At 40.2% G+C, this 21,221-nt stretch overlaps 1 protein-coding gene across 1 annotated transcript; it reads right to left on the bottom strand.

The window, feature by feature from the left end:
- Positions 1-552: 552 nt before the first annotated feature.
- Positions 553-10,004, bottom strand: LOC147483746 (mediator of RNA polymerase II transcription subunit 33A-like). The gene is given in 15 exon segments (XM_086575658.1): positions 553-1,450; positions 1,452-1,672; positions 2,328-2,534; positions 2,734-3,043; positions 3,045-3,407; positions 4,149-4,310; positions 5,427-5,541; positions 5,623-5,768; positions 5,770-5,834; positions 5,978-6,359; positions 6,444-6,535; positions 6,630-6,937; positions 7,529-7,882; positions 8,667-8,774; positions 9,670-10,004. Coding segments are annotated over 15 exon segments (3,966 nt in total). The 5' UTR covers positions 9,942-10,004; the 3' UTR covers positions 553-589.
- Positions 10,005-21,221: the final 11,217 nt, after the last annotated feature.

Raw genomic sequence — 21,221 nt, 5'->3', positions numbered from 1 at the left:
TACATCATCATGTATGCCTTCACGAAACTGGACTCGAGAAATTTATGGCGTTCTTCTTCCTTTCAATCAACAGCATGTTATCAATGGAAATTTGAGTTTAACAATGATGTCATAACAAAGTTTTATGGGAGTGTTTGGACTTTGGAGAAACCAATGTTTTTCTTTTGGACAGTCTATGAACTCTCTTAATCCAAACATAATCCGTTCAACTTTGCAAATATTAGTTTTATTATATCTAAGGCTGCATAAATCTGTACAACTGGTTCGTATGCGGACGTTAAGACACCTTTACATTCCTCATAGAGAATTCATATCCCGACCTTTCACTGGAAATGAGATAAACCATTTAAAGAACTTGAACACTCTTTTGATAAAGATATTTCCCCTCAGCACTTCATTCTCAATAATAAAGTTCGATGGGAAAGAACAAAATTTTCATTAGGATGTTTTTTTCCTCTTACCTCTTTCTTTAGCTTTGCATTCTTTTCCCTCTTTGTTTTCTTCTCAAAAGTTGAACTGGAAAAATTGGCTAACAGTTTTCTTTGCCGCATAAAAATAAAATCTAAAGCTTTATAAAAGAATATTCTCTTTACATAATCAATTCAGTTACAAATCCCATGGATGCGATACCACCTGTTTCAAGGAGGGAAAGAGCCAGGTCACACTCGTGCCAACCTCTCAAACCATTAACCAATTTCCTAAGAGTCTCCTGTTTCACGTCCCGTGTCCATGACGGAGCAAAACTCACCATCAGCCCCACAAAGCAAGACACATATGCCTTCCACGTCGCAGGATCACATCCAAGTGATATGTTCCCGTCAAGTGCTCCTGCCACAAAATCCATGTGCATCCTGAGACAACGAGCTCTTTTAGAGATCATCCGTGGGTAGGATGTCTCACCAACACCCCAAATAAAGGAGCCTGCTAGGATCAGAAGATAAGCCATTGTATATCCCTCCAAAATACAAGACATAGGGCCATCATTCTGGACGGTCCTCGTTGAAAGTAGCCATGTGGGAATTGTTTCCTGATACAGTACCTGGACAAGCTGAAGCCCTCCAGCCACGCACAAGAGACTTGCACCAAGCATAGCCACCTCTTTTGCCAGGGCGGCAGCTGAGGCTAATGATGTCTGGTTTGACTTCAAGCGAGCTGAGTTGCCGTGTGCCCACCGAGCAGCTGATGCTCGAGCAGACTCTGCAACAAGCTCTACAATCAGGTGACTTACAAATTGGACGTTGTGTATTGTCCTGCATGTCCGAAGGAACAGAAAACCAGGTGCCATAGAGGGTCGAAGTCCAGGAGTTGATATGGTGCTGCCTAAGAGACCGTTTACACCTACTGAAGCGCTCATTAGCAGATGTGTACCATTTGGTGACCCAAGAAAGGAGGTAAAACAGCTCCGGAGAAGCTGGCCAACAGCTTCCTGATCTTGTTTGAAAGCAGTCTTTTGAGCATGTGACAACTATGAAATTATGCCAACGACGGACTTTCTGGGCCCACAGAGCTCCAATTACTACAGGCAAGCTAGGGTAAGGGCAACTTGATGCACAATTTTCCAAGGCGGGTCCAGCAACACCATGGATGTACTCCATGTTCTTGTCAAGTTTAAATGTTATAGTTAAACTGACCAGGGCAGCCACTGGCAGAGGAAGCATCACAGGTGCAGCTCCTGCAAAATCCACAGAAGTACTAAATGATTAGAAGGATATGCCTCATTCCCATATTTGAGCCAGATCTCCACCCAGCAATGCCAGCAAGCAATGCATTCCAAAGAATCGACCCAAAGGAACATCTCATGCCCTATGTTTTGGGACACGGGAGTTTCTACAGGTTAAAAGTTGAAGAGGCTGTTGTAACAAAGTGACCATTGGTAAAACTACAAGACGACTTAACCACTGATTTTTCATGCATATGGTCTCTCCACCGCAAAGATGACCTCACAACATATCAATTCATTCCAACATTTCTAACCTTGTCTAAATAAAATGATTTTGAAAATTGAAAACAACTTTAAACAAGGTTAGAAACATCTAAACGAGCTTTTTTTTGGATGACTTCTGCAACTGTCATATGGGTCATCAACTCTCAATAATTTCTTGATAAGGAGGCCTGTGTTTTAAGGACGTCTTAGCTCAAGTGTCAAGACCCAAGTTGCAAATGCCTTTAAAAACACTGTTTTGATATCAACCAGAGAGGCAGAATATGCAACTCAAACATTATTTATTTTTATTTTTTTGATGACTGCAACTCAAACTTATATAATCTCGTCAACAACTACAAAAATACAAGTAGTAAGTGAGGGAAGAGAGAGGATCTTAATGTACCCGCAGAAGGACCACACACAGTGACACCAGCATCAGCAAGTATTTCCTTAATTTCGGATTCAACCGAAAGAAGGTTAGCAGCTGGACTAGGCCAGTCTGTTCCATTCATTGAAACGGGTTTCCAGATACCACGAGTGATTTCAGCAGTGAAGTAGCTAATAATAGCAGCAAGAGAAGCTGGCAGAAAGTCCACGAGGTCCCTCAGGCCTGAAAGGTTAAAGGGTTTACAAGGAACGCTGCTCAAAAATGGGTCTAAGAAATAATCAAAACTGGCCAACTCAACTTAATGTAGATAAATGGATTTCATTAGTGAATAAAATTAAATCAAATGAATAAATATAAAGAGAAAGAAAGTTGAAAGAACCAAGGATAGCAAAAAACTACAAATCAAGAAGCATAAACAAACCTGTAGTTAAGTCCCTTGATGAAAGCCTGCCATGGGCACAGGCAGTTAGGACAGCCTCAAGAACAAAAGGTATGGCTTCCAAAATCTCCCATGCAGGAAGCATGGGCTTGTCATAAGCATCTTCTCCAGCACTTGCAGGTGACCCACTTATGCTGCTGCTAGACTGTGCTGAAAGGTTACTGGACATTGTCCCACCTTTACTAATTTTCCAGTAAATCATACTCAAGATCTTATTAGCCACTTGATGGGCTGGGTTTCCGCTAGAGAGGCCTGAGATAGTTGATGCTATACAGGCTCTATTTTGACAATACCAAGCTCAAGAACTTTGGAAAAGAATCGATGTAAATAGCTTGAGTCAATGACTGGTCATGAGGGTTCATAACTTTATCACTTTTATTAGTTGCAGCAGAATTACTCAATGCAATGCGGCTGTTGCGTAATACTAAAAGGTACTCAAGACTCAGCTCTGACCCTGTATATGTTCCTCCCTCTTTGATAGTGTGTTCATGAGGGGGTCTATAAAATTTCCACAAGCGAAGTAGAAACAGAAATGCACAAGAGAAAACTGTGGAAACTGATGGCTCATCACCCACACTTGATTTGTGACCAGATGTAGGTACAAGTGATCCAAAAACCTCACATAGTGGCATTAGAGAAGCTGCAACTTCTGGGACCTGCAATAGATGTTAACTTGAGCCTGACCCAAATGTATGTTAATTGTATGCCAGGGTGGGGTGTTTAAAAATAAATGGAAAGGCCTGATTACACAATCTGTACTGTACAAGATAATCATTCTTAGTATTTGTTATCTATTCTAGTAGTTACGATAGGTTGTTAGGTTGGCTAAATTAGTAGAATCCCCATAACCATCAATTTGTTAATGCCAGTATATGATGAGAGTATGAGACTATGAGAGTCAACTACGAATAACGATGGCAAGCGAAAGGTAGGCAAGTATAAAAAACTCTTTTAAATTTATGGGAATATGTCAATCACATTACAACATATAATGTTTTAATTTACAATTAGTAGTGGTAGGCATGCATGTGTTGATGTAACAAGAGTATCCCCAATGGAGGGGATTGGTAGTGGTATTTTTGAGGTAGGTCAAGCTGCTAATGGCACATTGGCAGCGTGAGGGCGAAAAACACAAGGTAGCATGCACGACAAACCAACATTGTTTTATCCCATTCACTTTTGCTACTTCTGGTGCTTTGGTGTGTAGAACTTCTCAAGAGACTGCAAAAGGTGATCGACAACAATGTGATGTGAGCTGGTTCAAGGAGTTTGTATTTAGAAGGATTGGATTCGCTATTCAGAAAGGACTTGCAGCATAGCTTGTAGTGCGTTTGTCCTCTCCCATTGTGCAATTTCTTTTTATAACAAAAAAAAAGAAAAAGAAAAGGGTCACGTACCACACCATGCAAAGAAAAGATATGGACAATATCAATTGAAGACATCCCGAAAAGGATGGCGTTTAGCATCGAGATATAGCCAACTAAATGACTCCCTGGTCCGCTAAAATTTTTAGGTACAGGAGGAGATAGGAGCTTAATGACAAAGTGCACCACATGCTCCTGCAAAAGAAAGAAACAAAGTGTATTGAACTTTACTTCTAAGAACTAAGAAGACACTGAAGTGAGGAGCCAATTGAACATGATGCATGCCATAAGTAGAAAAGATTCCAACAACCACATTAGCATGTGTTTTGTGTTACTGTTGGTCTAAACTATTCTTGGTTGATCCACATATATCCAAGTAGGCATGTGGGGCCATGTGGATATTTTCCACTCATGTTCTTTTACAATCATCAATAATTCCACTCTGAAATACCTATAAAAAATTATACTAATAATTCCAACCTGAAATGGTAGACAAATCTGATTTAAGCAATATCACTGACATTTAATAAGCAACACAGGAAATGCAATTAACCAATTAAGAAATTTCTTACAACTACAAGAAACAAAAACACCAAAAAAGAAAACAAAAGAAAAAAAAAATAGAAAAAAAAAGGGCAAGTGGTGGATTTGTTGGGGTGTCCTTTTTCTTGGAACATTTGGTCTTCTTTCCATTTAGAGTCTTATTTTTATTGGGTGAGTCATGGGCAAGTGGTGGATTTGTTGAAGGGTTGGGGTCATGGTCATTTTACTTCATAGGCGTCTTTGGAACTTGTTACCATTTGCTATTCTGTGGGGTATTTGGATTGAGCTTAAATCGTCCGATACTTTTAAAGGTGTTTCCACATCTAAGCAAGAGCTTATCATATCTATTAAGGCTTTATTATTTCAATATCTATTAAGGCTTTATTATTTCAATGGTCTAAGATTTTTAAAGTGTTTAGGAGTATCCCTTTTGAGTATTTTGTGGTGAGGTGGGATAGACTTTTAGTATAATAATTTGTAGTTCTTGGGTTAGGCTCCTATGGCTATGTTTTTAGTTTTATTTTCATTATTTTGTTTCTTTGTAATAGTAGCCTATCTCGGCCTACTTTCTTTTCACTTTTCATGAGATTTCAACTTCACCAAGCAAAAAAAAAAAAAAAAAATCAGAATTAATCATTTGTAGTTCTTATACCATTATTTTCCAGAACATAACAGTTGTGAACATATCATGTGATTAATGATCGCATTAAACAACGGAATCACAAACTCAGTCAGGATAGCCAGACAATTACCGAACACACGAGCTACCTGAATATTCCACCCACGACTGAGAGATGCGCCACACAAAATCTTTGCAGCAGTTGATCTTTCCTCATCCGACCCATTTAACGCAATGTTGTATAACTTCTCTATCTCCGCGAAGCTTATATCAGAGAGAGACTATTTTAGATAATGTTGTAATAAAACAAATATCCACAACTTCAACAAAACCATCTTAAAATACCTTGAAGCAGGAGTGGCAATAAGGGAGCTTTTAAGAGAACCAGCTAAATGAGCTCCTTCCATTAAAGCAGACCAGGGAGATCCCAGATCGGATGAAGATTCTGATGATGATGTAACTGATAACGACACATACCCAGACCAAAAGTAATGCTGATGTGTCAACCAACTTTCTTGCAATGCAAGCTTCAACTATCAGATGCAGCATACTCCCAACTACAAGAATTAGGCAGCACATGGAAGGTAACATCTTATAGAAAGTGATCGCACCACAGATTAAATTGTACAACTCAGACCAACCTAATAGAGAATCATGTTTTACTTAACAGAAGTGATATGTAATACAATACACAAAGCACCTGATTTAGCATGAGGAACACTACGTCCACGACCACTAAAACCATCATTTCCATTCTTGAAACTTGAAATGAAGACTGCTGCCTTGGCTGCAGCATTATTAGCTGCAATAATGACTGACGCAGGAGGGCAAAGGAGGCCCATGAACTGTCCAAGAGCCTGAAGTGAGGAAATCAAACCATGTTTTCTAGTACCGCGACTGCGCTCATCCATTCCATGGTCATCATGAGACCCTATACTACCAGTTCCACTGCTTTCCCGCAGAGAAAATGAAGAAAGCTCCTCATTCTCTATGACACGAGCAATTGCCAAGGGTGTAATAGACAGAAGAACACAAAGTCGTGCATCAAGATGTGGAATCGGCCCTTCTAGAGGATCACGTTCCTGGAATGCAGAAGAAATTAGTGAAGATCAGATATACATTTTTCCATTATAAAGATCAATTTGGCGGTTTGGGTTTATCTCAACTCGTTGCACAAGCCTGAGGGCAGAAATCCAGAGCGCTTGAAACGTCTCTTGCCAGCTTGCCCGGTTAATAACTTGAAGTGTTTTGGTCAATTCTGCAGTTATGTCATCAAAATTGGAGAAAGTCAAGTGAAAATGTCATTGTTGGATGCCAGAACACCTGTGCAGAGAGTGAGTACTGAAGGTCACCTTTCAGTATATCAATAGCAGATGTTGCTGGAAGTTGTTTCCCATCCATCGCAGTTTCCATATAAATATCAAAGGGAACCCAAGAAGCAGCCTGAGTAGTTCCAAAACTATTGCAAGATGCAGAACTACATGATCCAATATCAGTCAGTATACTGATGAGATGACGCTTGTTTAAATGGTTTTCCAATCCACGAATTCTCTGTATGTTCGCAAACAATCTTGCAATTGCAGATTTTATATTCAATGATGCCAACCTGTTAGCTTCCAGAAACTGTAATCTCTGCAGCAGGCCATTGAACTTTTCAGGCCTATTACTCGAAAGGAAGTGCATATCAGTAATCCACTGAACTTAATATGGGCTCATAAATGTCTATTCTTTCTTTATTTGACAAGCAACGAGTTCATATATCTTAAATAGAATATGGAATTAAGAAATAATTCACGAGACTAGCATGTCACATAAGTACAATTTCTATACACCTGAATATATTATCAACGTTTGAGTATTTACTTTCTTTAAAGAATCAAAGGCCCAAAATTATTAGAAAAAAGGACGAAAGGTTCCAAAATTATATCGCAACAGACTCAACAAGAAGTCCAAATATAAGATTTTCAAGAAATATACAAATTTTTTAAACAAGGAATGCCAGAAACAACGCCAAAGGTGCAGCAAAAGCTTGTTATCCTTCTAAAAGGAAACACAAGTTACCTGATAACTGATTTCCATTACTGAAACTTGAATATAATGTATATCAGTCACCAGGTCACCTTTTTATCTTTTAGTGGTTGACAAAGGTGTACTGTGAACAATAGAATACAAATCTTAGCAGTGCCCTTGTCTAGGATGAACCAAGAGGATCCAAAGAGTAAAAGTTAGAAACGGGAATAATGGTACGTACATGTTCAACAACATGAGATGAAGTAAAACCACTGCTTTTCTGTTTTCTGTCAATTCTCCCAACACTTCGACTGTTCTTGTAGAATTCATTCTATGCAGGCGATCATGAAGATCAGTTCTCATATCCTGGTGATCCAGCTTAGATTCGACATCCATAATTTGGCAGCCACCATCTCCAAATACACCACTGAGTTTGTCTGTAGATGAATGTTGCAGCCCCCAATCTTTCAACGTGCAATCGATTAAACCAATTATCATACTAAAGAAGTACAAAGCCAAAGCATGTCCAAACTCAACTATTGGAATCTCGTAAGTCTGAGAAAGTTGTAGGGTATCATCAACAGATTTTGCGATCCTGAACCAAGAAAGCAAGAGCTGCATGAGGTTTTAGAATCAATATTTAGATTCTAACTTAAGGGAATTTTTAGATTTTAGCTTAAGGGGAGAGGGATAGAGCCATATCCTTTGCAACCACATTCTAGCCACTACCTATCCTGACCCTTCATTTGCTTAGAATCAACAGATGAGAAAATGATAACGAAGGAAAGATCCCCAAACTAATGACGTTGATAATTAGCCTGAATAGCAATTATCAGACTGTGAATAACTAAGAATGATAACTAAAAAAAGCATCCCCACCCCGAGAACCACTGTGGTTGGGAAAAAAAAATTAAAAAAATTAACTCTCTCATCGTTTCATGCTATCTTTCCATTTTCGAAATCAACCTGAATAACAAGTATCAAACTGTGAATGAACTTAGCCAACAAATGAAACTTGAACATAAAAAAATGAAATTCTGTAAAGTTAAAAAATGTCAGAAAAAAGAAGGTTGATTAGAGAGTAGTTGGAGCTCAAACAAAAATAGATGGCCCTGGACTTATCGAAAATCATCTAAGATGAGTTGCTTTAGTAGGTCCCTGTACCAAATTCATATAACAAAGAATACCTGGACCTAATAAATGACTCAAGACAATGCTTAGATTGGGTTGGTGTCACTGTTCAATTTGAGTCTTAAATTAAAGCACTACTTCCTACTTATATGCCATACATGCTTTCTCAAAAAAAGCAAACCACCTTGACGCAATGACAAGTGTCTAAATATTCAAACTAAGGAGATAAATGAGATAATGATGCTTACTTCTTTTTACAAACATTATCCATCTGAGTAGATGAAAACGTATAGCGGACTACAAGTTCAAGATAGAGTCTATAAGCCTCTGGTTGAGTCCTTCGATGAGGTATTACCCTAACAGTAAAATCCAAGAAGCAAATAAGGTTAACAGAATAAAAAGACTAGCTATATATCAAATTACGATTCCAAACAACAATAATTTGAAGTTACAGACTCTCAAATTAATTTCGATGAAAAAACAAGAACATACACAGTGAATACATACCTATTCCACAAGACATATGCACACAAATAAAAATTAACATTATGGGCTTAATCCGTATGCATACCAGGGAGGTGTATATACATTGATGAATCATTTCATTTTTATGAAAAAAAAGTACGAAAAATATTTTTCTAAATTAATATTTCAACTTGTCGACTTTTCAGAACCTTAATTATTTGGACTTTACCAAAGAAGAACACAGATTTATGAATTATTCATGAACTCAAAGCAACTATTCAATCAGCAATCATTGCATGTCACTTTCTTACCTAAAAGGTCCTGCCAGCTGCCACTAATCTGTTCCCATCTTAAGATAGGGCAGTTAGTCAAAGAAATGCTACAAAACTACGTGATACTAACAGGAGTAGGTGTGCTGGTTTGCACATAAGTACAAAGTGCCCGAACTGACATCTTGAGAGCACTTGGACATGAGGACACAGCTCCTATTAATATTTTGAGTGTGATTATCTTGTTATCGCCTTATCGGAACCAGCTTATCCTAGTTATCTTAAAATTAACCACAAACATTACAAGTTAGTCGACCCGAAACACAGCTTTTCTATTCTCCAACATAACAATATGCTTGTCTAATTAAATTCAAACTAACAATAACTAAGTCACCCAAATCAAACACACTGTTTAATCATGATTTATCACACGGGCATCATCAAAGTTATATTCTTTACCACAAACAAAAACATAGTATCTCTCAAAACATTCCAAAGTATAAGAAAAAAAAAGTACCTGGAACTAAGAAGAGCAAGAACATGAAACGCAGACAAAATACCAGAAGAAATAGCTTGTTCAATGAACTTCCATAGATAAGGATTGTTGTTTTTGAAACAAAGATTTGAGACTAATACTTCTCCTAACTCAACACTTGGTGTTTTTAACTCTGCTTCTCTTAAACATTTACACACTTCCATTCCCCATATTAATGGTGAATCTTTACGCTCTTGGCAACGTTTCACTGTTTCTAGAACTCGGTTCTCAAACCGAGTAGACTCAGTACTCATCTCTTTTCTTCTTCTTCTTCAGAATGAATTTTTTTGAGTTTGAAGAAAAAAAAATTAATCAAGGAGAGAAAAGTAAGACAAAAGAAAGTCTTAAGGTCTAATGAGAATGCGACACGTGGTTAGTCAAAGAATTTTGAGTCAATGACGGATTTGACGGATTGACTAAGAATGTGGAAATTAGGGTCAAGTCAATTGTGTGGATTGACTTTTTAAGTGTTTAAAGGTCCTTCAGATAAGTGTACGAACGCTTAGACGAGAGATTATTGTAATGTGGCAACCATCTGACGGTCCATATTTGATGTTGGAAAACTCTAATTTAGACTACATTTTTTCCTGTAATTATATGTAAACTAGCATGTGTCCGCACACATCAGTTCGCCGAGTTGTTTCTCTCGCTAAGAAAAGAGAAACAATTTTCTAAAAATGGAAAAGATATACAATTCCTATATATAAATTTTAGCTTTTAAATTAAGAAGACTATCCTAAAATTACTGAAGAAAGAGGTGGTTCAATTTTAATAGAGATCAGGGAGTCAGTTGTAATTAATAAATAGCAGAGATGTAATTTAAATAAACGTAGGGAGGTGGCTCTAAAATCTTAAAATAGGGAGATTAGAAATACACTGTTTGGTTGAGAAGTGTAGCTCCTACAAACCCGGCTATCACATAGTATGGTGGTTGATGCTATGTATGCTTTTAGAAGACTCGAGGACACAGAAAGGATATATAATGAAGACAGATAGTGCAAGTTAGTAATTAATTTTCTTTTTCAGTTGGCAATTTGGGTCAACATCAAACTCTTGTTGATGTCGGGAAATTATAGAGCTCTTGAGTGAAAAAACCGCTTAAAATGGACGAATAACCAATCGAACTTTAGCAAATAAATGAGGGTAGGAATTGTTCCCACTCTTACCTTAGATCTTAATTCTAAAGCAATTCGAGATGCAAATGCATAAATTTATGAACAAAGTTATGTGACACACCACGATGGATATGGGAAATCAATACAAAGATGAATCAATAAAAGTGATTAGGGTACAAGAACGTAACCAGCACTTAAACCTTCACGGTTCCATAACCATGATAAGGCTTACACTGTCAAATTTCACATATGCTTAAAACTGGCTAGGCTCTTGACATAGTAGCCTTCATAACCTATAGTGGACAAGGGTATCCCGTCAACTTTGATTACCTTAAGCAGCTGACCCAGATTATCATGCATGGTGGCATGCATAGTGGCACTTGTCCTCCTTCGATCGCATCAACATTATATTGTTTGAAATTATTAATAAACCATTAGAGATAGGAAAGTTATGGAGGGGTTCATGCGGTAGTTGAAATGTACATTGTTTGAACCACACACTTTTGTTGTAATCCTTCAACACCCACAGTTAAATAACCTCCTAACTCAAGTAGCTGGTAATCTCGATCCGTAAGAATTACATCGGGAGCCCCTATCGTTCTAAATGCTTCATCGGCAAGGTTGAATGTGATCATCCTAGATAACGTTACATGGTCAAATCTCGACAATGCAAATTTCCATTGGCGTATGTGATACTTGGATGGTACTCACCAAATCTAAAATCTGACGGGCATTTGATATTCTTCCATGAATTGCCTCTGCCCCCAAGAGTGTATACCTCGAATTATGATTGAGAAACTAGACAGCATACCACCTTATATTTGTTTGAAGAAGTATCAAACCCCAAAATTGGATCAAAATGGCACGACTTCGAGTGGAATGGTCCTGGTATGGTTATGGTTTCTCTAGTGACCAGGTTATACAGGCTTATAATAGTAGAATCTAATAAAGCATCTCTTCTGACACATAATAAACCATTACATGAAAGTATAGGCATATGAGACAGAGAAGTTATCCGTAAAACTTTCGCTATGCCATATGGGTCGATCGAGTAAAAACTATAGCCTAGTGTGATTATTGTGTCGTTACCATAGTCCGAAATTATCTTAATAATGCCCATACCTTTTTCTGTCGCTCGAGCCAAATGAGCGTAGACAAAAGTAGGATCTTCAATCGAAGAACACCAGTGCTTGGAAACACACTTGAAACGTACTAGAGATTTAAGAGGAAGTCTCCTAAGTATCTCCAGCAAAACATCATTAGGGATAAAGCTATGATTAGACTTTCCTTTTAGAAAACATCTCAAGGGGACTTCTACATGCAGCAGTTTACTATAGCTTTTTCCATCTCTCTTCCTATACAAAACCCCAGTAAACTAGACGAATTCCTACAAGGGGTGAGAAAAATACTGAAAGTAGAGGGTGAGGCAGAGCTAGCTGGTGTTTTTTCTTAAGAAATTCAGCTTCAAGACCATGGATATTCCAATTTCAAGGAATTGTAGATTTTGATGAACCTATCAAGATTTCTATTCGGAGTGAGTATCCAAAGTCCAAACTATTACAAACTCCTACTTATACCATAAATCTAAACCCTAGAGCAAATACCTAAATACCCTTACATAATATATCCTATATATCAAACAGAACCGTGTAAAGTTCTAAGACGTTTAAGCTCAGAGTCTGTGGCACTGTTATAATTAACTAAGCTAGTGGTGGACTTCAGAACGTTAAGGGGTTTAAGCTCATAGTCGGTGAACTGTTATGATAACTATGTGTTGGGGATTACACCAATATCAATCGGTTCCCCCACTACACAGATAACTTGTATGAACACACTTCAACTCCAGATAAATCTCAAATATCACAAACTACCTATACTAACATGCCCAACTCGCTAAACAACTATTAACAAATGTGATAATAATGTAAAAGCAGTAAAAGCAAACCACAACACAAAGATTTACCGTGGTTCGGCCAATGATGCCTACTTCCACAAGAGCCAGTTCTTAATAAAGTAGGAAGGAAGATTACAATCTCTCCTTACAGTCTCTCACCTTACTAGATCACTCTTATCTCTTTACGGTTGTATCTCTCAGAAGGTTCTCTCTTTGTTTTAGTCCGATTCCAATCCTTCCGACTTGTTTGGTTCATTAGGTTAGGTTTTCCAAAACCTTGATTTTTGGTTTTATCTCCAAAACCAAATTTCATGGTACATCAGAAAAGCTAGGCCCACAAAATTATGCTCGAAATGGCCCTCCTCCGCCTTCAAGAAGTCTGAAGAAAGAAGGAGGCCGAAGCTTATTGTGGCGAATTAAGCCACTTTGTTCTGGAACTCGGCGTATGTTACTCGAACTTCGAAAGGCGACATCCCGCCGAAAGTGCCCGTTTCGACGACACCGGCTCCAGTTTCTCTCCTCATGTGAGGGATAACTCCAACAATCTCCCCCTCCCGAACAGTGAGGGGGGATACCTCCATGCAATTGCCAAATCAACAGGAGGAGTGTGCTGCCATTCCGGCAATAGCACAACAAACATCAAACTTACCTTTCGGTAAGACTTTGGTCATCATATCCCACCCGCTCTTGTCGGTATGGATCTTCTCGATACACAATTGCTTGTCTTCGAAGTACTTCTCTAATCCAATGATAACGCACGTATGTGCTTGGATCTAGAATGAAAACTCGGATTCTTGCTCAAGTGGATGGCGCTCTGACTGTCACATAGAACTACAAACTGTTTCTGCTTTAGCCCTAGTTCGTCGAAGAACCTCTTCATCCATAGCAACTCTTTGCAACACTTTCGGTTGGCAATAATATACCTCGGGCTTCAGAAGTGGAGAGGGCAACACACTTTTGCAACTTTGATTGCCAAGAAACCGCCCCCGCAAAAGTAACCGTGATAACCTGAGGTGGACTTCATCGAAGTCAACATCACCGCCATGTCCGCATCGGTTAGCAGCCTTCAAGTAAGGGGCTTACTTCCACCAAAACACAAACATGATTTGGAAGTGCCTTTGAGATATCTCAATATCCACTTAACACCTTCCCAATGCTCTTTACCCGATTTGATGTAAATCTGCTTACAACCCCAACGGGCGAAAAGCAATATCCGGTCTAGTACACACCATGGCATACATCAAACCGCCCATCGCGGATGCATAAGGAATCTTTTCCATCCGACTCTGCTCATGCTCACCCTTAGGACACATCTCTTTGGTCATGCGGAACCGGCCACCAAGCGGATAACCGACCGGCTTCGGCGATCCATGTTGAATCTCTTCAACACCTTCTCAATGTAGCTTTCTTGAAAGCCACAACTTTCCACTCTTTTCGTCACGAAAGTGATCCGCATCCCAAGTATCTGCTTTGCTTGACCCAAATCCTTCATCTCAAAGGACTTACTCAAGTCTTTCTTCAAATTTTGATATCTTGTTGATGTTTGGGGCCAACTATCAACATATCATCCACATACAATGAATAAAGACAATGAAATCTCCATCTAGAAATCTCTCAACAAACGCGACAATGATCGGAAGCGACTTCTTGTATCCTTGCTTCACCATAAAGGAGTCAAACTTTATGTACCAATCTCTCTGCTTGCTTCAACCCATACAAGCTCTTTTATCACCTTGCATACTAGGTGCTCCTTGCCTTTGACCTCAAACCCTCTCGGGTCGGGTCCATGTAGACATCTTCTTCAAGGTCTCCATGAAGAAAAGTTGTCTTAACATCTAGTCGCTTCAACCTCTAGGTTCATACTTGCGGCCATACCCAATACCACCCTGATAGAAGTCATCTTCACTACAGAGAGAGAAAATCTCATCAAAGTCAATTCCTTTCCTTTTGACCCAATCCCTTCACAACAAGGCGAAGCTTTGTGCCTTGGGTGAGGATTGTTCTCCTCATGCTTGACTTTGTATATCCACTTATTCTTGAGAACTTTTCTCCCCGGGGTTTCAACTAACTCATAAGTGTGATTCTTATGCAAAGAATCCATCTCGCCATGCATGGCCTTCAACCACTTTTCTTTGTCCAGTACCTTCAAGTGCCTCTTGATAGTACATAGGTTCTCCACCATCCGATAGTAGTACGTGACGCATGTGGTGGATACCGTTGAAGCTATTCTCCCTCCTGTCGGACCTCCTTGCCCCATCCGGCCGGTGCCTCGTGAGGTTGCACTTCCGCTTGCTCGGTGGTGGTTCATGCATCTCATCCGTGCATCTTCTATACCAATAGGTTCTATCCCATCATGAGCAATAGGATTCTCATCATGAGCTTCAAACTCATGGTTCTCTGCATTCTCAATGCCTTCGCACGCTCCACAAGGGAACTTCGGTTCTCAATCAACAAGATCATTGGTGAAAGCCTCAGAAGCTTCACCCTCCCCTCAAAGTCCGCTATGGTTTGGTCTTCTAAGAACACAACATCTCGACTTCGGATTACCTTCTTGTTAATCGGATCATAGAGTTTGTAACCAAACTTTTCATCTCCATAACCCGAAAAAATGCACCGCTTGGCTTTGTCATCAAGCTTGGATCTCTCATCCTTCTAATATGCACAAATGCCCCGCACCCAAATACCCTCAAGTATCCATAATCAACATCTCTCGCCGACCATACTCTCTCGATAATCACTATTCGGAGGCTTTGCTTGGTGACAGTTGATCACATGCAACAGACGACGCGATTGCTTCTACCCAAGAGTTTCTAGGTAGCTTAGAGTGAGATAGCATGCATCTCATCCTCTCTACAATGGTACGGTTCATTCTCTCGCTATTCCATTCTGCGGTGTGTCTTGGGAACGGTCCGCTTCATGACGAATCCCATGACTCGCAATACTCTTCAAATGGCCCAATGTACTCACCCCCATTATCCGAGCGAATACACTTCAACAACTTCCCAGCCTCTCTTTCCACCATGCCGTGGAATTTCAAACACGCCAAGTACTTCATCCTTGGTCTTCGACTATAGGCCCATATCTTTCTTGACGATCATCAATGAATGTCAAGAAGCACGGCTCCCCTCGGTGGGACTTCACTCTCATAGGACCACATAAGTCCAGGTGCACTAGCTCAAGGACGTTGTCCTTTCGCGGAGATCGGAATCTTTGAAAGACACCTGTGTTGCTTTCCTACCAAACAATGAGTACATGTATTTAAATGTGTACCTCTAATGTCCGGCATGGCCTTTTGCTAGCAAGAACTTCCATCCCTTTTATGCCCATGTGACACGATCCTCTTGTGCCACGCTCGGATGAAGCTTTTCTTCTCACAAGATTCGCTTCGCTTTTACACAAACTAGCCCGTGTGTTTTTGTAAAGAGAGCAAGTTTTCTTTCCTCCGGCCGCTACAATGGAACCTCCGCTTCAGTTCCATACCCCGCTACCAAACGAAGTTTACAAAGCCATCGCATCTAATTTCCCAAATTTAAATTAGGCTTAACCGTATGTCGTGGACATGTCTTACATCCTTGAAAGTGTCAAGGTGTAGCCGACATTGGTTTCTATATGAACATCTCCAATGCCTATAATCTTCGAGACGCCATCGTTACCCATCCTCACTTCACCATATTCACCACAAATGTAGGTAGTGAAGAAGAATCCCCAATGCGTGTGGACGTGATAGGATGCTCCTCAGATCTATCACCCACTCGTGTCCCGACATGAGGTACTAAGACAAAGACACACCACACCGACACAATTCCCACTAGGTCGCCGACTAGTGCAGAGTATCTCCCTTTGTTTCCGCCCTCCGCACCATGTGTCTTCATGTACACGCTTATTCTTCTCATCCTTCTTCTGCGTTCTCGCGACTCATATCCGTGGCCTTTTGTGGCACAATAGTAACATTGCCTCTCTACCTTAGGAGTTCTAGCTTCACCCCTAGATTTACTTTCGCCATCACCTCTAGAACGAGATGGTTTTCTGCTTCGACCTCTCCCCGTTTCTCTGTGGAAAAGGATCTCCTCGAGTGAGAAGAGCCGCTTCTTGCACTCCTTCTAGTCTCCTCATTCAACAAAGACGGGTAGCCATCTCCATGGTAACAATTCCATCCTTGGTCGCTCCATGTAGAGAAACCGCTAATGTCTCCCAACTTTCGGGTAGAGAGCCTAATAGAAACAAAGCCTCAACTTCGCCTCCCAAATTGATCTTCATCAAATGCATCCGATTGATGATATTCTCAGACTTCATTAAGATGCTCGGACATCAAGAACCTTCTTGGTACTTCGTGGTTCCGCAAACTTCTTAACGACTAGCACTTTGTTTCCACCCGACTTCCTCTCATAAATGTCTTCGAAGTTTCTTCCATAGACTCAAGGTCAGTAGTCTCTTGCCACATGGTGAAAGACACCGCCGCCAATCCATCGCCGAATGTATCCAATCGCTTTTCGTCAAGCTTTTTTTCCCACTCAAATTTCATCGGCCTTTTCTCGGTTTTACTCCCTCATTCTCATGGGAAGTGCCAAGTCCTTGCAGAAGATAGCAAGTCTTCCATCTTGGCTTTCCGGATGGTGTAGTTCTTCCTATTCGACTCATCATACGAAAGTGTTCACCGAATGGTCCATCTCTACAAGTTATTTAACCTCAAATCTTCTCTCGTGAATTTCGTCAAACACCTTCCTCACCAAGATTCGATAACACCCTAGCTATTCTAACCAAGGCTCGATACCACTTGTTGGGGATTACACCAATATCAATCGGTTCCCCACTACACGGATAACTTGTATGAACACACTTCAACTCCGGATAAATCTCAAATATCACAAACTACCTATACTAACATGCCCAACTCGCTAAAACAACTATTAACAAATGATAATAATGTAAAGCAAAGAAAAGCAAACCACAACACAAAGATTTACCGTGGTTCGCCAATGATGCCTACTTCCACAAGAGCCAGTTCTTAATAAAGTAGGAAGGAAGATTACAATCTCTCCTTACGCCTCACCTTACTAGATCACTCTTATCTCTTTTACGTGGTCAGATCTCCTCAAAGGTTCTCTCTTTTGTTTTAGTCCGATTCCAATCCTTCCGACTTGTGTCCGTTTCTCATAGGTTAGGTTTTCCAAAACCTTGATTTTTGGTTTTATCTCCAAAACCAAATTTCGAATCGCGTAGCTAGGCCCACAAAATTATGCTCGAGCTGGCGGCCCCTCGAAGCCGAGTCGCTACCAAGACTGAGGCCGAGCGCTGGCTTTCACTTTGAGCTGGTCGCCTATGTTATCGAACTCGAGCTGGCGCCATCCTCATCCGAAAGCTGGCGCCAGCCTCGACTTCGACAATTTGATTTGCCGTTTGTCGGCTCGGTTTCTCTCCTCATGTGAGGGATAACTCCAACACTATGCTGTCCATTTCAAATGGGTTTAGACCTTATTACAGATTTACAGAAGCACCAGACTATAACCCTTCAATTCAAAGATCATTTCTCGTCGATCAGTATTTGCTCTACAACCTTTTGTTTTGTACCAAAGGAAGCCTACATTCCCTGATTTCACAAGAATGTTAAGCGTTTGAAGGTCCTTGAGATAAGTAGATATACATGAAGCCTACATTCCCTGATTTCACAAGAATGTTAAGCGTTTTGATAAATTAGAGAGAGATTTGAGAATATTTACTTGATTTCTAAAGAGATTACAATTGTTTATATAGAGGTTACAACTTCTAAATAGAGATTACAAATTAAATAGAAACAAAACAGTTGGTGTGACTTGAGAAACACGAGGCGCGGGGTGCGCTCGGGTTGAGCCTTGGACGAGCGCAGGTCACGCTCTGCATGCGCTATATCTCCTGGACTCTAGTCAAGGCATGAGCGCAGGTCGCGCTCTGCACATGCTATATCTCCTGGACTCTCGTCAAGGCATGGACGCAGGTCGTGCTCTATCATGCTGTGGTTGAGCGCAGGCCGCGCTCTTCACTATGATGTGAAGAACAACTTCTAATACTCCCCCTCAAGTTGGAGAGTGAATATCAAGAACTCCCAACTTGCGAATTAATCTCAGAAAGGTGTCCTTGCCGAGAGGTTTAGTGAAGGCGTCAGCCACCTGATCTGAGGATGGAACGAACGTAGGAGATCGATAGTAACTTGGCCTGTATCTTGTCGTGTAAGAAATGACAGTCTAATTTGATGTGCTTCATTCGTTCATGAAAAACTGGATTTTAAGAGAGATGAAGGGCGGCTTGATTGTCACAGAACATGTTCATCGGAGAAAGATGAAAGATGCCTAAGTCAAAGAGAAGATACTTCAACCATTGAAGTTCACACGCCAGAGTAGCCATGGAACGATATTCGGCTTCAACAGAAGAACGGGATACAGTGTTATGTTTCTTTGTTTTCCAGGATATAGGGCTAGAACCAAGAAAAGTGCAATAACCACTAGTAGAACGACGAGTGACAAGGCAGCCAGCCCAATCAGAGTCACAAAAACCAGAGATGTGTAAAGAACTATGAGCGGATAAGAGAATCCCTTTGTTGGTCGAACCTTTAAGATAGTGGAGTATACGATGAGCAGCATCTAGATGTGGAGTATGTGGGGACTGCATGAAATGACTAAGATAATTAACAGAATAAGTGATATCTGGACGTGAAACTATGAGATATAAGAGACGCTCAATCAAGCGACGATAGATAGTAGGATCCTGAAGTAATGTGCCATCATCGGTATGGAGGTTGATGTTTTGTTCCATAGAGAACTCAGAAATACAACCACCAGTGGTACCACAATCAGACAGAATGTCCAAAAGACATTTGCAATGTGTAAGAAATAATCCTTCTTTGGAACGAGCAACCTCGATACCCAAGAAATATTTTAGACGTCCCAAGTCCTTGATATAGAACTTTGCTTCTAAAAATTTCTTCAAGTTCTGAATGAGAGATAGATTGTTGTCTGTGATCAGAATGTCACAAGTACAAATGTAGAATCAGAACCACAAATATTAGTGAATAGAGAATAGTCAGACTTAGACTGAGTGAAGCCGACAGTGATAAGAGTGGTAGATAGTTTGGCAAACCATTGCCGAGAAGCCTGCTTGAGTCCATATAAGGACTTATTGAGGCGACATATCCTGTTCTCCCCTTGTTTGGTGAATCTATGGGGTAATGTCATATAAACAGTTTCATCCAAATCGCCTTGGAGAAAGGCATTGTGGACATCCAGCTGATGAAGAGTCCAATGTCTAATAGTAGCAATGGAGAGAAGTAATCGAACAGTGACTAATTTTGCAACGGGTGCAAAAGTGTCATGATAGTCTTGGCCTTCAATCTGATTGTAATCCTTGGCAACAAGACAATGAGCTTTGTAACGTTTAATAGAACCATCTGAATGATATTTAATCGTGAAAACCCATTTACAACCAATAGGCTTATGATGAGAAGATGATGGAACAAGAGTCCATGTGTTATTTTGTTCCAAAGCTGTAATTTCAGCAGCCATCGCAGCTCTCCATTCTGGAATTTTAACAGCTTGAGAAAAGGATGTAGGAACAACTGAAAAAGACACTTTAGTCAAAAAAGCTTTATGATAAGTAGAAAAGTTAGTGTCGGAAACATAAAAATCCATAGGGTATGGAGTGGAAGACCGTGTTACCTTAGAGTCCGATTGGAGGAGGTTAGTCGAACGAGGGACTGTAGGTGCCTTGGTGAGAGTAGGACAGTGATAATCTTTGAGGAGGAGTGGTGGGGGTTGTCGCACTCTAGTAGATCGAGGTGAGGTAGGAGGATTGAGGTGTGATGGCTGAGGATCTTCCTAAAGTGCGGGTGATGGTGCTGTAGGAGTAGGAAGATTGTCGGGAAAGAAGAAGAAGCCGGTCGCTCGATTTAAGGCCGGAGTAGGGAGGGCGCCAGATCCATTGGAATTACATGAGATGATTGAATGTCAAAGGTTTTATTGTCTGGGATGGGTAAGGGAGAAATGGGCAGATGTGATGGGGGGAAGATAAATGTTGATAGGGGAATACAGTCTTATGGAAAATCACGTCACAGGAAGTATAAATTTTCTTGGAAGATAAATCATAAATGCGATAGCCTTTTTGAGCATAAGGATAACCAATGAAGATGTCAGGTTTCCCGCGGTGATCAAATTTATTTTTAATGGAAGTGTTGTGAGCAAAACATAAACAACCAAAAATACGAAGATGGGCAAGAGTGGGAGGTGTTGTAAATAAAAGCTCATAAGGTGATTTGTCATTTAACAAGGTCCTAGGGATTTTGTTAATGAGATAGCCTGCGGTGAGAATGCATTCACCTCAGAAGGATAATGGGAGATGAGCTTAATTGAAAACATAATGCTCGTGCAACGTTGAGTAAGTGACGATGTTTTCTTTCAACAACAGTGTTTTGTTGGGGAGTAGCAACACAACTACATTGGTGGATTACCCCATGTTTTAAAAAGAATTATTGCATGTTATAGGATATAAATTTAGAACCA

Source organism: Coptis chinensis, chromosome 8 (genome assembly GCF_015680905.1).
Source record: "Coptis chinensis isolate HL-2020 chromosome 8, ASM1568090v1, whole genome shotgun sequence".
Lineage (NCBI taxonomy): Eukaryota > Viridiplantae > Streptophyta > Magnoliopsida > Ranunculales > Ranunculaceae > Coptis > Coptis chinensis.
This window is presented reverse-complemented; position numbering and strand designations above follow the sequence as displayed.